Here is a 20080-nt window from a genome sequence, read left to right as displayed (position 1 = left end):
TGCCTGTACACATCCAAAGTTCCTGACAGCTCCTGTACCACAATTCTAGACTCCTCTGAAATACTGAGAGATAAGACAGACACATAAATTGATCTATCAAACTGGAGGTGCTTCTGACAGTGGTTTGATATAGAAAAACCTACAACCAATGAAAAAAATAAGTGTTAAAGGCAATGGGAATTATGCTGCCTTTAAATATTGAAGATGCACAAACATCTTATTACCTATTCACAGGCAACGATACACAAGAAGAGGGAGATATTTATAGCACCAAAGGCACTAAACCTGTTGTTTATGGATGGCAATACCTAACACATTATTCGACAAAAATCTGCTGAAATATTGTTGACAAAAATAGAATCTGAAACATGCAAGATAACCAGGTTCATTGCTGTTCAAGTGTACCATTTAGTTTGTCTGCAATTGCTCTTAAAGAGCCCCAGGACTTTCCTATGTTAGAATTGTTTCTATTCTTCTCACTGTATTCCACCCTCAAAAAACATGTAGGAAAACCAGGTGATATAATAATTTTATTATATTTTGCTTGAGAAATTATATATCTGGGGGTCATGCACAACAATATCATCACATTTTATCATTACAGCATTACAATGAATAATTATCTTAGAACGTGGTCTTCATGGCTTTAGTACAATTCTACAAATTGTACATGTGCAATTTTGTACATGTATTTTGTGTTTCAACAGCCTTATAGAAATTGAGTACTTGCTGTCTTCCTTCATCTACAAGTATTTCACGTTAAACACACACCTGAAAAGTTGGCACAAATTGCAACCTTTGCCTGAGAGGTACAATATTTAAAAGGGAGGATTCCAGACTTCATTAAATTGTATTACTGGAAAGAAATAATGTACTGATTATTTCCCCTTCAAATCAGCACATCCTCAGAGGCTGACAGAAAATACAACTCAAATCCATAGATTTGCCCTGTGTTTTATATCAAGTTTGAAATATTTATAATGGGCATATTACCATTGAAATATTTATAATGGGCATGATTATTTCCCCTTCAAATCAGCACATCCTCAGAGGCTGACAGAAAATACAACTCAAATCCATAGATTTGCCCTGTGTTTTATATCAAGTTTGAAATATTTATAATGGGCATATTACCTGTGTTTTTAATTTTGAATATTTATATTCAAAATTAAAAACACAGGTAATACGCCCATTAAATTCAAAATATTAACTGCAAGATTTTTAATTCTCTTCAGACAATGGGGAAAAGAAATATAGCTTGTTATGCCGACATCATTTATAAACATTCACAATTCCTATAACAATACAAACATCAGATAGGTATAAGCTGACTTCTTTGGCACTCCCCTTAGATTTACATTTATTAAAACACCTGAATTTAGGATTGGATTCACAACCTTGTTGCACCAGATGGCACTGCATGGTGGTCACTGATGCATCTCAAATATAGACTGGGACATGCTCTCATACTGTTCCAGGGATGCTAATGTTGCCAGGAGGAACGGCTAAACCTACGCTAGGCTGTGAACTCTGCATGTCCCCAGGAGAATATGGCTACTAGTCATGATAGCTATATGCTACCTCCAGTATCAGAGGTGGCATGCCTTTGTACATCAGTTGCTGGGGAACATGAGTATAATGGTGCTCTTCTGTTCAAGCCCTGCTTGTGTATTTCCTATAGACAGCTGGTTGGTCACTGTGTGAACAGAATGCTGGAATAGACAACGCTAGGTCTAATCCAGCATGGTTCTTCTTAGGCTTTTACATATCCTCATTAGCTGGAATCCAGACAACTCTGGTTTTGCTGAGGTTGAAGAACTGTATAGGCATAACACCCTGCAGTGCTGTGCTGGTTTGAACCACTGCACATTGTTCTAAAATAATTAGTAAGTTATTGATTAGTACGTTCATAAGTTTTTCTCATATTTCTGTTCAAAACTTTGTTTCTTTGATTTATTAAACTGCATAATAAAGAAAAAAATATCCATCTTTGTGCTACTCAAGTAGTGGGGTTTAGGTTGCAAACAATTCATACTACTTATACTAGCTCCCATGAAACAAGATGCCAGGATTGGGGAATCAGATGGGTTGTTCCTTGGAAGATTCACTGCCAATCATCACATATTAAGAATTTCACTATTGATGACTTAATACCATTTCTTTATGTCTCATCAAGAATAAAGTATCAGTAAAACAAGATGGGGGGTGTTGGTGGAAGCAGATTTCATACAAATTGTTGCTGTTATGCACGGTCAAGTCATCTCCAATTTATGGTGACCCTATGGATAAAAGCCCTTCAGACTGGCCTGTCTATGGCAGTCCTGCTCAGCTCTTCACAGTTCAAGGCGGTGGCTTTCTATATGGAGTCAATCCATATCATATTTGGAGACATAGTTAGATCCACTCAAATGCACTCTATGTCTGCATGCTTAGGTGCCATGTTTAAAACAATCAAGCTTGCAAAATTTTCTCTGGATCAGACACAAAGTAAATTCTAGTGGTATGTCAATTAAGTCATCAGTTGAAACACTTCAAACAGATACCATGATCCTTCTATAAAAACTTATATAGAACTGAAAAGTATAAGGAAGGTATCCATCCCACACAAAGTTCACTTTAGCTCTGTGCATATTAAATAATGGAAATAAAGTATCAATTAGTCACTGAATACACACACACACACACACACACACACACAGACACACACAATGCTTATGCTTACCAGGAACACTTTTGCTCCAAGTTTCCTATTAGCTATGTAATTCAAGAGGAACTTGAGTGTGTGCTTTAGATTATGACCTTTATATAAATATATAATTAAGAGTAGGCAAGGGTACATATGGCCTACTTCTTGCAAAAACAAACAAAAAAATGAAGTGGTAGAACTGTCTTGAAACTAAACTCCTTCAAACTGCATGTGAAGGCTTAGATGACTGAATACTCCTTCATACAAAAATAATCCTTGCACAGAGAAGGATGTCATGAAAAGATATGCCTGCCCCCAGTCTTTTCCCTGACATGGTGGTTCTCTGTGGATATTAACTGTTTTCATTTGGAGATACATTCAAACCTGTAAGCCCCCACCTGCAGTCTGTAGTAGTGTAGTCCACACAGATGCACCTATTTATAAGACCACTAAAATTTTCCCTAGCAAATGGAATCATTGTGCAAAACACAATTTAACCTTTCATTTAAAATGCCAGTATCATTATCTCTTTTAAATCAAGAATGGTATTCAAGAATGTAACAACATTTTATTTAAGGCTCAAGATGTACACCAGTCAGTACATCCTGCTTTAAATTTAAGTGCAAAATAAACTGTTGCAGAACAAACCCTGCATTATGACAAAACACAAACCACAAAATCTGAAAGAAAAGAGTTTTAGCATACACATGATCATTTCAATAAAACTCTGTGGCATTTTAGTAACTATCCCAGCAGCCACTGCCCCAAGGAAAAAGGCTTAGCTTCTGTCCTCTGATGTACCATTTTTTTTTTTAATTGTTTGGTGACTATAGGGATGAACACAAAGAGCCATGCAAAAATATTTAGCAGGGCATCAGATCATACATCAATTTCAATGCAAAGGATAAGAACTAAAGTATTTAAATAAAACAGGTGTCGATCCATTTAAAAGCCAGAAACATTTATTGTTTTTGAACTAGACTGACTGCAGTTAATTTGCTTGTGCAACGCCCCAAAATTAAATAACCCACCATGTCCATGTTAAATAAGCCACAGTATTTTGTCTTTAGGTTGCAAGGATCTCTCAAGGCATATGTGTCCTTGTAATTTCAGAGTCAGAAAGTCCATCTTCTTGAAGACAGGGCTCAAAATCCCCAGCATTATTTGCCAAATCGACATCTGGCTCATCATTGCTTTCTGCACTATAATCCACTTCTTCCAAGAAGCGAGGTTCGTCTTCTTCCAAAACATATGTAGTGGGGCTACAGCAAGAACACCAAAGAGTATGTTTTCAGCTCTAATATGTTCATGTAAAGCCATTTATTCCATAATTTTTAAAAATTACACTAAATATTATTGTTGGACTGCAATTTGCACCATTCCTAACCAGCATATCCAATGGTGGCAGATGATGGTAATTGTAGTTCAACATTTGGCAGATCACAAGTGGCCCATCTCTTTGTTAAACATTCAAAGGATGCCTGCTGTTAGAATGAAACAAAACAATTCATTAAGAGATAAAACACTAACTCTGATACTAAGCTTCAGCACTGGATCTGTCCCCTAAACTGATGGGAGAAATGCTGCATCATGGTTGAAACTACCTTAGTACATATTAGGTTGGATTCAGACTTAGTCACAGTCATTTAGGGAAGACCCAATGAAATCAAGGGAACTTAAGTTAAGGATAGCTAACTTAAGTCTCATTCATTTCAAGGGTGCTACTTCAAGTATGACTAAATCAGGTTCCAACCCATCATTTTTAAATTTATTTTGAATTTATTCGTGGACTTGCTTTTAGTGAGCCATTGACTTGCTAGTTTAACATATAAAGAATTCAAAGCAATGTGCTTAACTAGGGATCAGGATCTGAATGGTTCATATTGCTGATATTGGATAAAATTTCTGCAAATGTTCACCTGCAAGAATATCTGCTACTATTGTTACTTTACCATTAGAAAGCCTGTGAATAAACTACTTAGAAAAATAAATGCATTTTTATTTGTACTACCTTGTCACTTTACAACTTGATTCAATCAAATCATTTTCAATGTCAAAGAGGGTAGATGGCAGGTTGTATTCCAGCGGTGATGTCAATCTTTTCAAACGCAATAAACCAGAGCAGAATTTGGCTCCCATCTCTTCCAGTTCATGTGTTCCAATCTGTAAGCCCTAAGGAGGGAAAATGTGTCCACTCAATTATTAGTTTGAGTAATTATGGATTTACAGCACAACCAACTCTCAGTACAAATTTTCTTGTGTTTCTTCTGATGACATCAATCAACAGACTAGTCTTAAGCAACAAATCAAAACTATAAGTTCCCTGCATTTTCAAACTATTAGCCGTCAGCAGAAGCAAGGGCATATTTGCTGTCCTTGCTGCACTGCCTCTGCTCCTGACCTCCCTGTGTACAGAAAAAAACCCCCCTCCCACCAATGCATGATTCTTGGCACATTTGCGTAAAAGCACTTAGCATCTTCCTCCATATGAGACAGTTGGGGATGAGGCTAAAAGGGAGCACACATGAGACCCCGCCCCCTGTACAAACATGTCTTGTAATGTCTGAACAAAGCAACAGTTTACTATGTAAACTAACCCCCCCCCCTTTTTTTTACAAGGCATGCTTAAATCTACCACTTTTATTCTGAAAAAATTATGCTGTAGCCCCAATACAGACTAGGACCCTGTACCTGATAAACTACCACCATCCACCTGTTATTTGCCCCTAAAATTGAAACTATGGGTAGGAGTGACTTTTAGTAGAAAACCGGTGAAGAGCCACAATCTGGACTAGAAGCATGTTTCAAACTGCACCCCTCATCACACAAGCATTTTTTTTCCTGATTGAAACATATTTTTAACGTATTCTCATTGAACTGTGTAGTTCTGCCCACAGAATACACATATTTGAATGTACCCCTGAAGGTAATTCAAACAAAGCACAACTTTTTCAAAGACTGTAAATCCAGAGATGCTTTTTTGTAATCCGCCATTTTTTTTATACCTTGTATTTTCCCTGATCACATCCACATAATGTGCTTTCCATGGTGTAACTCCTCTGAACACCTATCTCTCTCCAGACAACAACACGTGCTGTCGACTCCTTGGACTTTTCCACCACAAAACTACAGCTGCTCATGCAGAATGCTGGGGCTGACTGACTCAGAATCTTAGGAAGAGTCTAAAGGAAAAAAGCATTACAAAGCAATTTGAAACAGTTTTAATGTCAAGAAACCATTGAATATTAGAGTCTTACTGGACCACCTATTTCAATTTTTGAAAAATGCCTAACTGGCTGTGAAATTATTTGGATTTTGCAACCAAGAAAATGTTACATGCAAGAACGTCTTTCTTTCATGGGCTGGATCCAGACTGCTGGCAAAAGGAATAGCTTTCTTCCTATGTTGCTTTCCACTTGCAGTTCTGCTCCATTCAACTGGAACCCCCAGAACTCCAGAGAATATCTTCGGAGAGAAGACTCAAGGGATGGCACAGAAAAGGGCTAGGAGTGGAGCCATGTCTGCATTTTGTTCTGTGGGCAAACCTGTCCTATGCACAGAGCTCTGCTGAAGGGACTCTGCCATTTGTTACTGAAAAGCTTAGACGATAAACCTTAAAACAAATGAAGTATGTATAAACTGAGCAAAATTGTGAAACTTTCAACACAGAACATGTATCTGGGGAGAAATGAGTATATCTGACCATTTAAAAGATGATCAGCTGTGTTGGATAAAAAGTTGCAGAAAACAGAAGGATACTTTTCTAATTACACCTATGTACTCTGCACAACTGTTTTATATCATACACCTGCCTTTCTTTGCATGGAAATCTAAAGATGAGACTTGAATTCAAATATAAAATTAAATGTACTTTAAAAATAAGCGTATACTTAATGTTGTCACAAGATGGCAGTACCTAACAAGAACTTGGTTTTGGTTGTCAATTATCCACTCATTTCAGCCACTAAATTATTTATATTATGAAACAGATGCATTCCCCGATAAATCATCATCTAAATTAAATGCTGGATCTATCCCTGAATTTCTTTTTTTCTAGTACTAAGGTATCAGGCAGAAGGAAACCACTTTCCCAAAGACAGGCTTTATTCATGGCAGAACACTGTATTTACTTTATGCAGAAAGTATAGGATTGGGCAATTTTATGCACACAATGAGCATAAAGTTATTCACTGACTTCTTGCAACCCAAGAATCCACTTAATTCAGAGAAATATTTTTCTTTGTTAAGTGATCCAAAGCACTCCTAGGAATTCTGATGCACCTTTTTCTCCAAGGAAAGGTTCCACAGAAGCTGAGCCCAACGGCAAGTACCTTAGGGCTGCCTCCACAGGAAAAAGGTTTAGTCAAAGTCCATAACTAAGCTGCTAGTTCTATTCATATTCCATAGTTAGTTTGAAGCATTAGAAAACTTTTGAACTTAATTGCAACTTGGAATATTCACATACTGGAAAAACATATAAAGATTTATAAAACAATTTCCCCTCCTCTACTATATTTTCCTCTCCACCTACCTACAGACCAAATAAAACCAATAGTCTATCTCCCCAGTTCTTACTGCTTGGACTAGCAGCAGCTCCAGCACAGACCTTAGCCAATCATAGCATGCAAGATTAAAAAAGATTTGGGAGTGTTGGTGACTAAATTTGAGATTTTGAACATAAAGAACAGATGTTCTACCACTGGATTATGCTTCCAACCCCTGAAAGTTTCTTTGGGTGCTACTTGTCAGCACAGAGAAATTATGGAAATACGGAAATTCTTTCAGAGGATGGTAGAATTTGATATCTAAATATCCACAATTGTACTCTTGACAAGATATTTTCCAGTGAATATTGCTTAAATATTAGACAAAGATGTACATACAAATTATAATCCTATTGTTCCTAGTTTGGCACAACACTACACACACGCACACGTGCACACAGAGAGACAGAGACAAAACTCACCCTATAACCAAGATCTTCAATCAGATCACAAGAGGCAGCACTAACATTAGTATGCCACATGGTTTCCTTGATGCTGCAGCCATACATAAACACATTTTTCTTGCGAGAATGACCATGATAATCACAAAAAACCTACAAGAAAAATATTCAGAAATTAAAAAGCTGCATACATCCATCTTATAGCTAAAGTGGTTTTCACCAGCATTCCAGCACATCAAGAAAGTATTATGTGTCCTTTAGTAGCAGGATGTATCCATTTTCTACAACAAGGAGTCCGACATCCAGTTCAGATATAGCACTTCCAGTCTGGTGTATCATGATTTACCAGCCTGAAACAGGTCATATACTTCCCTTCCCCTTGCATGAGCTATATGCCTGCATGTTCCTTCCTCTTTTGTCTTTCTTTGTACACAGTAGCTTCAGCACAGCAATTTCACTATCTCAAACCACAGTTTCCCATCATGCCAGTACTGGGAAATTCCAATTTACATTTTCATCGAAAGAAGATCCTAGTTTCATATTGTGGCTTGGAGGGATCTCTTTCTTTGCTTGGGCTTCAAAGGAAGCTGTGGTTCAAGAAATGAAGAGGGATGTACTGAAGCTGGGTATGCAAAGGAAAATGAAAAAGGAAGGAACACACAAGCATACAGCTCATTCCCCTCTTGATGAATTGTGGTTTATGAGATTGGGGCTGTTACGTCAGAACAGAGCCAAAATGTGAAGAAACTGTGAAATAAGCAATATGAATAAAACTAGTAATCCATTTTTCCCCAGAGCAATTCTGTGGTCCCTGGGAGCACAACCCAGGAACCAAAAGGATTTTTTGGATTCCCTCTTCCAAGCCTGTGGTGTGAGACTTTGGGTTCTGATTACTCTCCTTGCTTCTACAGTTCCTCTAATGTCTGAACCATGGATAAAATCACTCCTTGCAGGAAGAAAATGAACTTAAGAAAAAGCTAGATTTTTAAAAAAATGGTTACTTATTTTTATTCAGAATTTCAAAACCAGATTCCAAACAAAACAGAACAAGGAAAATGAATTTAAAATAAAAAAATAAATATTACAATTTTCTTGCATTAGATTTAAGTAAATCTATTATAATGAATGCATGCATACTATGTATCCCCATGCATTTTATATATGGAAAGGTTTACTAAAACTATTGAAGATAGTTAACTATAGACTTCAGCAAAGGCAGCTCAAATACCTATATATTTGTCCATTTGTAAATTACACCTAAAAACAACATGAGGATCAAACATTTCATCAAGTTCTCCACCCTTTGTGTTATTGCAGGTGGCTGTTTATCCATGCAGTGTTCTAATATTAGCCTTTAGTTATCAAAAGGATATGGAAAATCCATTTATATTGATCATGCATTAAGCTCAAAGAGGCAGGCAGATACTTAAAACAAGCATGAGTATATGTAAATATTAAAGAATTTTCATCACGAAATTAATCTGAATTATTACCTCCTCCCAAAAGGAAGCAGCCATTGGGCATTGCCAAAACATGTGTAAATGATGCATTGCTGCAGCCACAGCAATTGGTTGATTTAATTAAGCCTTTATGAAAAACCAATTGGTGGCGCCCAATATACACAAAACATAAATTTTTGGTAAATTAAAGAGATCCGTAACCCCTTCTGAAACAAAGTACTCCACTGATTAGGCAAAAATGGATGCTTGAATTTATCATACCCTTTGCACTTAAGACTCATTTGTATTAAGACTTAATAATATTCAAATATTAAGTACATCATTTGCTAATGATAATAAATATTTATAAACATTAACTGTGGACTGGTGTAGCTGCTCAGCCTCAATTAGTGCTTCCAATGACAAACTGGGCTCTGAATTATAAAAGCTGCAAGAATATACTTAGATTCTAGCAGATGTTTCTGTTGCGTGTAATGCCATTCAGCTGTAGCTGGCAAATCATATTTAGCATTCAAAATAGAGAAAGTTATTATTGTGACCAACAAGCTGTTCCACAGTAAAACTCAATCCAAAACTGGACAAACAGATGTTTTCTGGTCAATGTTTAAGTCCAGATTGCCCTATGGAGTTAATTTTGCATGTGAAAATAAATCAAACCACAGTTGACATGAAACTGTACCACACCTCTCTTACTGCCATAACTGTACCAAGTTACAAAACTCAACACATTTACAGAGAGGATGCAAGCATGAACAGTCCAAAACTGACCAGAGAAGAGGGGAGGAGACTAATCTGAGTGGAAAAGACAAAATTTAGTAGAAATCAATCAACAGGGTCAAATGATATAAGGAGAGATCAGGCCAAAGTAGATGTGACAGAGATATTAATCTCTGTTGGTTCATATATAAAATGGTCAGGCAGATGTCTAATTTGGTGGTCTCATTTTTATCTGATGGGAAACCAGGTGAAAGGAAGTTCCATCTCCCATCACAACCAAACCGCATTTTTCTCTAGCTCAACTCCAATATTAGAAATGAGATGGGCTGGAGGAGGGTGGAGGGGAGCTCCTGAAACAACTGAATCATCTGTGTACCTTCTACTACTTGTAATGCTACTTAAGGCAAACAATGCCTTCTCCTTTATACTTTTATAGGAACAATCACATCTGCCTGCAGTTGCTAGTAAAAGTCATCACATTTAAACATACAGCATGTGGCAGACACCTCCTAGCATGTGGCAGACACTTCTGGAAAGATGTTGAAAGTTTTTTCAAACAGGATCACATGTACCATGAACATGGATTTCACAGGATTAAACTGGGTATATGAAACAACAACACAGATACACTTACCAATGGTAAACGTTTTATAGCAGCCATATACTGGAGCAGGCCTTTGGCATGATAAATCGTGGGATGCAGATCTGGGTTTGGATTTTGCCATTGTCTGTTCAAGTCTTCTCCACTTAAAGAACAGCGATGACTACAGGAGAAATATAACACCGGTGATACCTTACTTTCCCAAATAAAAATATTGCCCACCCCACAGTAAGTTCATATTAGCAACTTTTGTGGGGAATTTTAAGTTGCACTGAAATTCTTCTTCTTCTTCACTGAATTCAGTTCTTTAAGCCTTGTTTGCTAAAAATGTACAGCTATAATGAAGATGTTGGAAAGACAGGGTGCACTTGCATGTATGTTTAGACAAAAAAACAGCTGGCTAGAGAATGCTACAAGCTGTAGTACCTTTTGCTGTCTAAATATGCACCCTTAACCTGCTTGGACCCAATATTCTGATTTCAAATCAGTTCTGAAGAAAAACAATATATGAGGTTCATATTCTATTTTTTTAATGTAAAATCTGTTGTTCATGTTTGGAAGCTTTTTTGATTTTACTTTTAATGGGGACTTTGACTTGTTTCCCAGCTTTCTACCAAATTCATGTTGGTAGGCTCCTTCAATACAAACAGTTGGAATTACATTTCAAAGTTTGTGCACACGCAGGAAATCCATTCGTTATTATAATGCAACAAAACTACTGTAATTAAAATGCTTAACAGATTTGCTAAGATTTAGTATAGCTATTGTATTAATGGGTTGCATCCAGATGCAGCAATGCTTAGAACAGATTTACCAAAATCAATGCAACTTGTTAGGATTTAAATTAGTCAAACTTGTGATTCTAAAGGATTTTATTCTAAGCATGGCTAAATCTGGATTCGACCCCTACTTTTTAATATTATGCACTACACCATATTGAAGATGCTTTAACAACTTCAGTCAGTTACCTGAAGGCCACTTTCCTCAACCTGGTGCCTGCCAGATGCCTCTGACTCCCAACATCCTCCATCCATCTGGAGGGCATCAGATTGGAGAAGGCTGCTTGAAGGCCACAAAAATGCAAAGCTATTGACACAGTCACTTTACTGTTTCATATTATTCAGAATTCACAGTAATGTCTCTGAACATGATTGAAAATAGCATGTCCTTTGAATCAAATTGTTTTAAGACGTCAAGGAAGTAAAGCAGATCAAATGCACACAAATACTCATTTGAGAATAGAAAAGTCCAGGCACTAAATTTCAGATAAAGGCAGCAAGATGAATGTATAAAGCATCCTTAATAAACTTAAAAGAGAAGCAAAACACAGACCACTCTAGTTCTCTTTAGTATTAGATGGAAGGAGGCCAGGCCATTTCAGGATGAAAGAACATTGCGGGCATAGAATTAAGAAATTTTCTACTAGCCCAGATTTCTGCAACTTGGTGCCCTGTGTATGTTTGGGACTACAATACCCACCATTACTGACTATTGGCCATGCAAGCTGGAGTTGAAAGGAGTTGGTCCAAAACACCTGGAGGACACCAGGTTGGGGAAGAATACATTAAGTGCTTATCAGGGCATTTTCTCAGGAATTAAATAGCTTAATATACTTTTTTTTTTTTTTTTACTAAGGTCCATACAGCTGTAAGACCTGGCCACAACTGACACACACCGTTGACTGAGCCCTACTGAATTCAGTAATATTAAGCATGCTTAGGATTCATGCTTACAGCTCAAGTCCTTTGTACTGTAACCTAAGCCCCATATAGGTATGTTCTTCCACATGCAGAAGAAAACATTCGTAAGATTGCACTATGCAGACATTTAAGTCTGAAACTTTGATGGGAGCTTTTCCCAATGCTGTGTAAAGCTTGTTGGCCCATTCTTCTGAAAGGGAGAAAGATTAGCATTTTTTGACTGCCTGATACTGAAAGAATGTAGCTTGCACTGAGGGGAACACAGAGCTCTTTCCTTTTCGAAGAAGGAAGGCTCATCTTCTCTTTCCTGGAAGAATGCAACCTCACCTTGTAACAGACAGAAGTTCATTCAAAACCATTTCAGCATTACACCTATCCTGCTCCAGCCACCTCAAGTTACTGTTCCTTTTAGCTTAACACCTGAAAAGGATAAACTCCTAACAAAGCTGTATTCTATATATGTATCTGAAAAGAAGGTTAGACAAAATGTGGCATGTAAAAAGGAAAGCAGAAGTGCGTGTGCTCGCACGTGTGTGTGTGGTTAATGAACTGGTTGGCTCATATTAAGGCTCTATTATTAGTTGGTGAAGATTCCATTAGGGATGTTCTAAAAGGCACCAAGCCGAGCAGGAGTTGAATATCCATCATCTAAAGAGGGCACGACCTGTAAGAGTTTAAGCAGCATAAATTCTGCTGCTGAATGAAGTGAAAAACTTACTTTCCATTGATAACCCCATCAGGATTAAGCATTGGCACAATTTTAAAAATATACGATTCACGCAAGCTCTGTGCAGCAGGAGTATTACTCATGAGATATTCCAATGTTCCCTTCATAACCCAGCTTGCATTAGTCTCTCCAGGATGTACACGAGCACATAAGAAAATATAAGGACGATTTCCTAAAAACAGACAAACAAAACAGGCAACCAATCAGCAGGCACATCAATTTGCTTTTTATGAATTCATAAGTAAGAATTAAAATCTGAAATACATTCTAGCCATTTAAATAATCTCTGACTATGATTTTTACTCATGAAGGAAGTTTATGAAAACAAAAACAGCTGGAGTCTTTTAACAGAATAATCATGCGGCAGGTAGAGGAGAGAATCTGCAGCACAAGTACTATTGCTTCCAATGCCTTGTCAGTTCATTGAGGCCAGAGCAGGAAATTGATTTTTCATGTTGCAGTTGTCATTTTCCACTATCATGAGAGGGGAGAATTATGCCAAGTCAAGGGCTGGAATAGATTCTAGACTTCTTTGGGTGTGCCTTGTAGAACAGAGACAAATTGGGTACCAGGAGCAGCAGGACCTGCAACACCTATGGGCCTCATTTACTTCTTCCCCTTCAGCTACTTTTTCAGGTTTTGTTTTAGCTAATCCCTGAGGCCAGTAATGAAATTGCTGTCCTGGGTCTGGATGACATGACAACCCACTGTGAATCAAACACCCTTAGAACAAGGTATAGATCATCAGGGTGGCTTGTTGCCAAAAAATAAGCCTCTCTGAGGGAAGCACTCTGTGTTCAGATAGCACAACCCACTGGGGGTAGCTATCCATGACAGGCTGTCAGATTGTGTGAACCTTCATTGTCACAGGAAAGCAATATAAAGTTATCCAGTAATATAAATACTGGATACACATAATTTTATTTTATAAAATTTTAATTTTTAATTTGAGAACATTAATATAATTTCAGTGACTAAGAGGAAAAGAATTATACTTACTGAACTGACAAATATGTTCATAGTAATTTGATTCCGGCATAGCTGTTATAGTGACAATAGGACAGCTGTTTCCAGAGAGAGTCTCGCACAAAGCATCTTGTCGAAAATATACCTGCTGAGGATTGTGTGTAGATTCCAATTTTTGGAGATGCATCTTCGCAGCAAAAAGAATTAGATTATTAGCCTATATCCAGAGTCTATTTCTTTCTTGCAGCACAGCACTTACCACACATAGATGAATTACAGTCCATCACAGAAACTTTAAGGTGATCTTAAATAATAAAATTATTATGACAGCAAGTTTCTGTACTGGGCTGTAGTCCACAAAAGCTTTAGTTTGGGGTCTTGGGTGTTTTTTCCCTTTTTGCTGCAACAAAGTCATATGCTGAGCCCTCCCAAAATTATAAACAAATAATTTAAAATGAATTAAAATATTTAATAGGATTGACATATCTTTATGCAATTTCTGTGTAATGTTTTAGAACATGTTTCCCTTTTAATCACATTTCTTTTCCTACATGAAAAATATAAATTTTAAATATAAAAACATACATGTAAACTATAAATAACACCACAAAACTAGCTGTCACAGTAGTAGCAGTGGGATCACAGAAGACACAAATCACTATAGAAATAGACAAACTTCAATTTGTCTTAAATTAAAATTTAGAATATAAAAATTGCGATGTTAAAATACCATAATATTTATGCCTGGAGCATTATACTAGTGCATGGAAGTCTAATCAATATTATCAATACAGATCATATCATTATCATAAAATTAGGCATTTAAGAATAATTAGACCTACACTTTTGTCAGTTATTTAATCACTTTTAAAGATAAAGCAGTTAATGTTGGTGACAGATATTCCTGACAGTTTAAAACAAAAGCTCTTATTGGTGCTAAAATCTGAAAAAGAAAATGGAATGCCAGCACCAATAGGCCTTACAAACACAGTGGGGCACCATTCACTTGCTCATATTCAGCTGCCTCCTCTGTGGTTTTAGAACCATCAAAACACAGCAGTAAGTCTTCCAAAAAAGTAGCCATTGAAAGTAGAAGGGAGTTAGTGTTTCCCTTTTCTGGGCTACCTACAGACTTAGAGAAGTACCAAAAAGGTGGAAAATACTTAGCACTGTCCATTTAATACTACAAATTGAGAGAATTATATTGCTGTATGGATGATATTGTATACCCTACTTCTCCCACTATTCCCCATTTTCAATGCTTTTTCCATCATGCAAATACATTTCTCCTCTCCCCTAGTATTATCCGCCCCCACACACACCCATTCTTGTGAATTGTGTGCAAATCAGCTTATATGCGGTTTTGCTTTTTCAGTTTCCTTGTATGTTCCCTATGCTAACTCAAGGGTCCCTTTGACAGCTGAAACATACAGAGAATTGGCAAGGTTGGGTTGCTCTCACTGAGCAGCTCTGTAGCTGATTCTAGTAATTCAGGGTGAAAATTTTCTCCCAGATTCAGATGGCACAAGAACCCATTGGCTCTGAAGAAGAACAAGCCATGGGCTTTCAGTGTGACTTAGTTTGTGAAAGTAGTCAGGGGTTGTACTATAGGAGACCCATTGCTGAATTGAGCAAACCAGATCAGTATGATTTAATTGCTTCAAATTTCAGTATTTTCCAGAAAAAGGTGTTTTAATATTTGAATATTTTTGTAATCACCACCAAACTATACAATCACTTGCACATGAAATCATTAAAGTGGAATACTAAAATCCCATGTATGCAAAAATTATTTTGAGTTTCTCCAAGTTATCAGCTCACCATTAAAGCTGAGTATGTATATGGATAATGGTAAGCAAAGTAACAAACATCATCCTTATGTAGGAAGCTGACTGTGAAGGTCATTGTGTAGTACGATTTACCCTTCTGTCCACCCGCTGCAATTGAACTTCTTGAAAAATGATTCCTAGAAGCAAATTGTTAACATTAGTTCAAAGAGATAATGCCTATTAATTTTATTATTTTGTGTAAATAATCTATAGACATATATCACTTGATCAGGAATTATATTTAATGCAACTAATGAAGATTCTGTTTTTACATCTCCTTTGTTGGTTTAAAAGTATCAATACAATTAATTTACATAATAGTAATATGGTAGATTTAAAGGTAATTTTCCAAACAATCTTAATATCGATTTCATCAATTCACTGTTATACTTACTTGTAGTAACAAATATCAATTCCTACACGAATCCACCAGGGACGGCCATTTAATGCCTCTTGAACAGAGTACATGAGGGGCTGCATTCCTTCAAGCAAAAATGTATTACATTATAGAAAACAGTTGCACATATTCAGCAAGGAATATTCCTAGTACACTAGTATACTATTAGAGAGGAATTATTTTTAATTCAAGAAAATACTATATAATTTATTTTAACAGAATGATCATTCTGCTTTCTGAATATACCATGATAAATAATTAGCTACGCCTGGATATTATTATGACTGTTGACAATATTAACATATTGTATAATAATTCAGCATTTCAATATTCTTTTGCAATGTTTGCTATCCATTGGTATTTCATGAGCTGGTAGTTGATGAAGTGCTTATGCCCTGCCAATTCTGTTGCACACATGGGGCTCAACACTTCAGTAAGTGAGATTTTATGCTTCCTAGAGAACAAGTAAAAATAATCATTTCTAGATCAGGGCAGGATAGCGAAGCTCTCTGCTGACCTGTTTCACTCCAGAAATGAATATTTTCACAGTTTCCAAGAAGTGCTAAATATCTATTCCACCTGCAGAGTGGGCAGAGCACTTGCTGAAAGGAATCAGTGAGGCAGATGAGAATCCGCACCCTGTTGGATACTGCTCAAAGATATATTTAGATGTCCTATTTCTGATCCTTCAAAACCATGGGAATAAAGTACAATTAGGACTGAACAGGATAACACAGATGGTTTGCAAGACTAGGAACAAGTCTGCACTTTCTGCTTTCTCTTATGCACTTAGCTTATTACATCCGTACCAGCACACTATGGTTTGAATAAGAGTATCAAAGTAGCATTGCAAAACAGGATCAAATCGTAGTTTCCATTCCTTGTTTAGAGTGCTTGCTTAAACCAATTTGCCAGTTTGGATGCATTGGTAAACTGGTTTGATCAAATCTGGAAGTATACACCATCAAGCTAAATGTGTGAGGGAAGAGAAGAAAGACACAAGTACCCAGGACTAGTTCCACATCCTTTAAACTGTGGTATGAAGAACTGGGAAACATGGTACATAACAAGGTGGTCCAACTTTTCATACCTTAAGGGCTGCATGAGGATTTTAACACAGAACCCAGGGGCTGAGCAATGGGGACAGTGGCCTCAGTAAAGCTTGTGACAAATCATGCCTAAGCCACTGCTATGATTCAGTTGAGGAGGGGAATGGGGAGAGGGGGCTCTGAGTGGCAAGAGGGCCGCAGATCAAGGCCTTGGGGGCTGCATGTCACCCGCATGTTGGACTACCATGATACAGAATGTAATCAATAAGTTTCCATGCTTGGTTGTCCATCTTGTTCCTGCCTGTTGTTTAGAAACCTATGCAATACTGGTTCCATCCTAATAAGCTTTTTTATTAGGATTTAATAATTTTTATTATTAAAATAATAAATGATTTTATTATTGCGAAGGTTCACTATATGCATTTGCATCTGCTGTGATCTGTTATACATCCATGTATAGTGCATTTTATATATAGTAATCAGTTTTAGTGGTAGGCCCAAACTCAAAACTGATACTCCTTGTTTTGTATATGGCATACTGTGCATAATGACCATAATGGTGGTCATTAGTTTCCATACTTTGAAAGAAATGTCCTGTTTTCATACAAGAAACTAAAGATAAAAAGTTAAGAGTTTTACCTCTAGTTATCTTATTTATTCTATCTTTGTGGGCTTGGAGACAATTAAAGGGTGGGATTCCAGAAAGCTGTAGTTAAGAAAGACCCAGAGAAAGCAACAGATTTTTAAAAGGGCCAAAAGGCCTGATTAGGGTTGAGCTATGACTGTGAATTTTCTATGGGATGAGATATGAAAACACCCGAAATAGCTTTTCCTTTCAGTTAGAGCAAAAAGCACTTTGAAGGATTTGTACAAGTATATACCTCCTCGTACGTCTTAACAGAAAAAAAGCAGGTCGTACCATAATTAAACTGACTATTTGTCTTTTCACAGTTGATTATATTAAATCGATAAGCAATGCCTGTCCGCATTCCACTGACTTCAAAGTAAAACCATTGGTGATAATGATTGCTGTTTATATCAGAGTTCAGAATGAGATCATACTCATTTCTAAAAAAAGGAGAAACAAGAAAGTCTTAATTTTAAGAGCAAATTCAGGGCAATGTTAAAATAAAATAATGGTAATACATCTTACTTTCTGATCTGAATAACTTTGCGTAAATTTCCAGATTCAAATTTGGAGTTAAACTTCAAGACATCAGCTTCATCTGGCACAAGGTAACTTTAAAAAAGTAAAATAAAATAACATGGAAAGAAAATTACTTTTAGAAATAGTTAAATTCAAATTTTATACCAGACCGTCAATGTTTTGAATATATATAAGCAAGGATGGTGAGAAGGAAGAGAAAAAATAATGCAATTTACCCCGATTTAAAATATCACCTATAAACATCAGTCTTATAATAATTATTAAATTGCTTCAGATTATACAGAAGATCACAACAGTTCTCTTTGTTCACACTCAACATTCCTGAACATAATGTGTTTTGATTATGATGTAATGAATAAGACAGAATAGGCAGAAGTCTTCTGTGTTGCCTATCAGTAGAGTTGCTTTATAGTAATTTATTTCAATACAGTTCAAGTATCTATGCAATCAATGTTCAGCTGCCATACAGAATGAAGAGTAACATTTTCCTTTTCGTTCCTGATTTTTCCTCATTTTTTTCCTAGCCTGTATTTGACTAATTCACTCTTCATTTATGTTAAATCAGAAATAGTGACTTGCGGCCTGCAACTCTTATAACTCCAGTCAGAATAGCCAATATTAAGATGTTTTAAAAGTTATTTGCGTAAACATATAATTTATGATGTAAGAATACAAATAATCAAATCAGACCTAGACAGACAGAAGAAATATTTGGCATATTTGCCCAACATGTTGATATTAAATGTATATTAAGTTTGTAGGGCGCAATCCTATCATGATGCCGATCAACCTCTGTCTGTCTGTCTGTCTGTCTTGTTTGTTTGCAGCATTTCTACCCCATCCTTAACAGCGTCTTAGGACAGCTGAGACCGCTGAACTTGAAAGCTTACACACATGCAGCATAGCATGGAAGAAGCACAGGAGGTTATCTTTTCCTTCCTGTCCTCCCAGCCTGCATTCTTGCCTGTTTACCTGGAGCATCTCAGAGGGGACCAAGGAAGCAGGAATGGCAGCATGATGCCTCATACCTTGGCCTCTCGTGTCTTCTCCTTCCCGTCCCTGAATCTCCATTCATTCATTCGGGATATTTTTAGGCCATCCATCACTCTGAATCTCTGGATGGCTCACTTTTAGCCCTCTCAAAAGTTTTTTTTATTTTATGTATTTAATTTCTTTCTGCCCAACAGCTGAAGCTCTTTCAAGTTGCTTTCTTGATCTTGAGAGGAACTGAAGTGGTACCTTGGCTCACAAATCGGGTTGCGAACAAAAACTTCAGAAAAATTTTGCCACAAGTTGCGAACTCTGCATTGGGTGACGACCATGATTGCGCCTGTCCTCCCTGCATGGGCGCGACAGCAGTCATGCTCAGGGGGGAGATGGCCACGATCATGCCCATCTTCCCTGCCTTAGCACAACCCCAATCGTGCCAGTCTATGGCTGCGGTCGTGCAGGGAAGACAGGCACAATCATGGTCGTGCTGGGCGGGGGCGGGGGGGAGATCTTTGCTGTTCTTTGTCACTTTGTTTCAAATTTTTGTGATTAAAAAAAATGGTTACAGAATGGATTAACCTTATTTACACTGAACCTTACGGGAAAATTTGTCTTGGGTCATGACCAATTTGGGTTGCAACCAGAGTCCTGGAATGGATTAAGTTCGTGAGCCAAGGTACCACAGTACTGCAGTTCTTTCCTTGCTGATTGTGAGGGGGCAGGGGAGAGTGGGTGGAACTCTGATATCCAGGTCTGACATCAATGTACAGTCTCTGACCTGGGATTTGGAAACCCAAACTATCCCACGACCCCTCAGACACTTTTTAGCAGTCACAGGACTGTTC

General features: G+C 37.2%; 1 protein-coding gene across 9 annotated transcripts in view; it reads right to left on the bottom strand.

Moving 5' to 3' along the window:
• Window positions 1–3234: 3234 nt before the first annotated feature.
• Window positions 3235–20080, bottom strand: part of AGTPBP1 (ATP/GTP binding carboxypeptidase 1) — a 75403-nt gene continuing 58557 nt past the window's right edge. For all 9 annotated transcript variants that reach the window (XM_044445792.1, XM_044445793.1, XM_044445795.1 and 6 more), the window contains 11 exons: window positions 18231–18317; window positions 17997–18145; window positions 16026–16113; window positions 15624–15768; window positions 13836–13989; window positions 12828–13008; window positions 10443–10572; window positions 7653–7784; window positions 5692–5868; window positions 4698–4858; window positions 3235–3948 (listed from right to left, as the gene is read on the bottom strand). In XM_044445792.1, coding sequence (XP_044301727.1) covers window positions 3771–3948; window positions 4698–4858; window positions 5692–5868; window positions 7653–7784; window positions 10443–10572; window positions 12828–13008; window positions 13836–13989; window positions 15624–15768; window positions 16026–16113; window positions 17997–18145; window positions 18231–18317 — 1582 coding nt within the window. In that variant the 3' untranslated portion in view covers window positions 3235–3770. The remainder of the gene's footprint in view (window positions 3949–4697; window positions 4859–5691; window positions 5869–7652; window positions 7785–10442; window positions 10573–12827; window positions 13009–13835; window positions 13990–15623; window positions 15769–16025; window positions 16114–17996; window positions 18146–18230; window positions 18318–20080) is intronic.

The sequence above is a fragment of the Varanus komodoensis genome, unplaced genomic scaffold (assembly GCF_004798865.1).
Source record: "Varanus komodoensis strain SLA01 unplaced genomic scaffold, ASM479886v1 scaffold5, whole genome shotgun sequence".
Lineage (NCBI taxonomy): Eukaryota > Metazoa > Chordata > Lepidosauria > Squamata > Varanidae > Varanus > Varanus komodoensis.
This window is presented reverse-complemented; position numbering and strand designations above follow the sequence as displayed.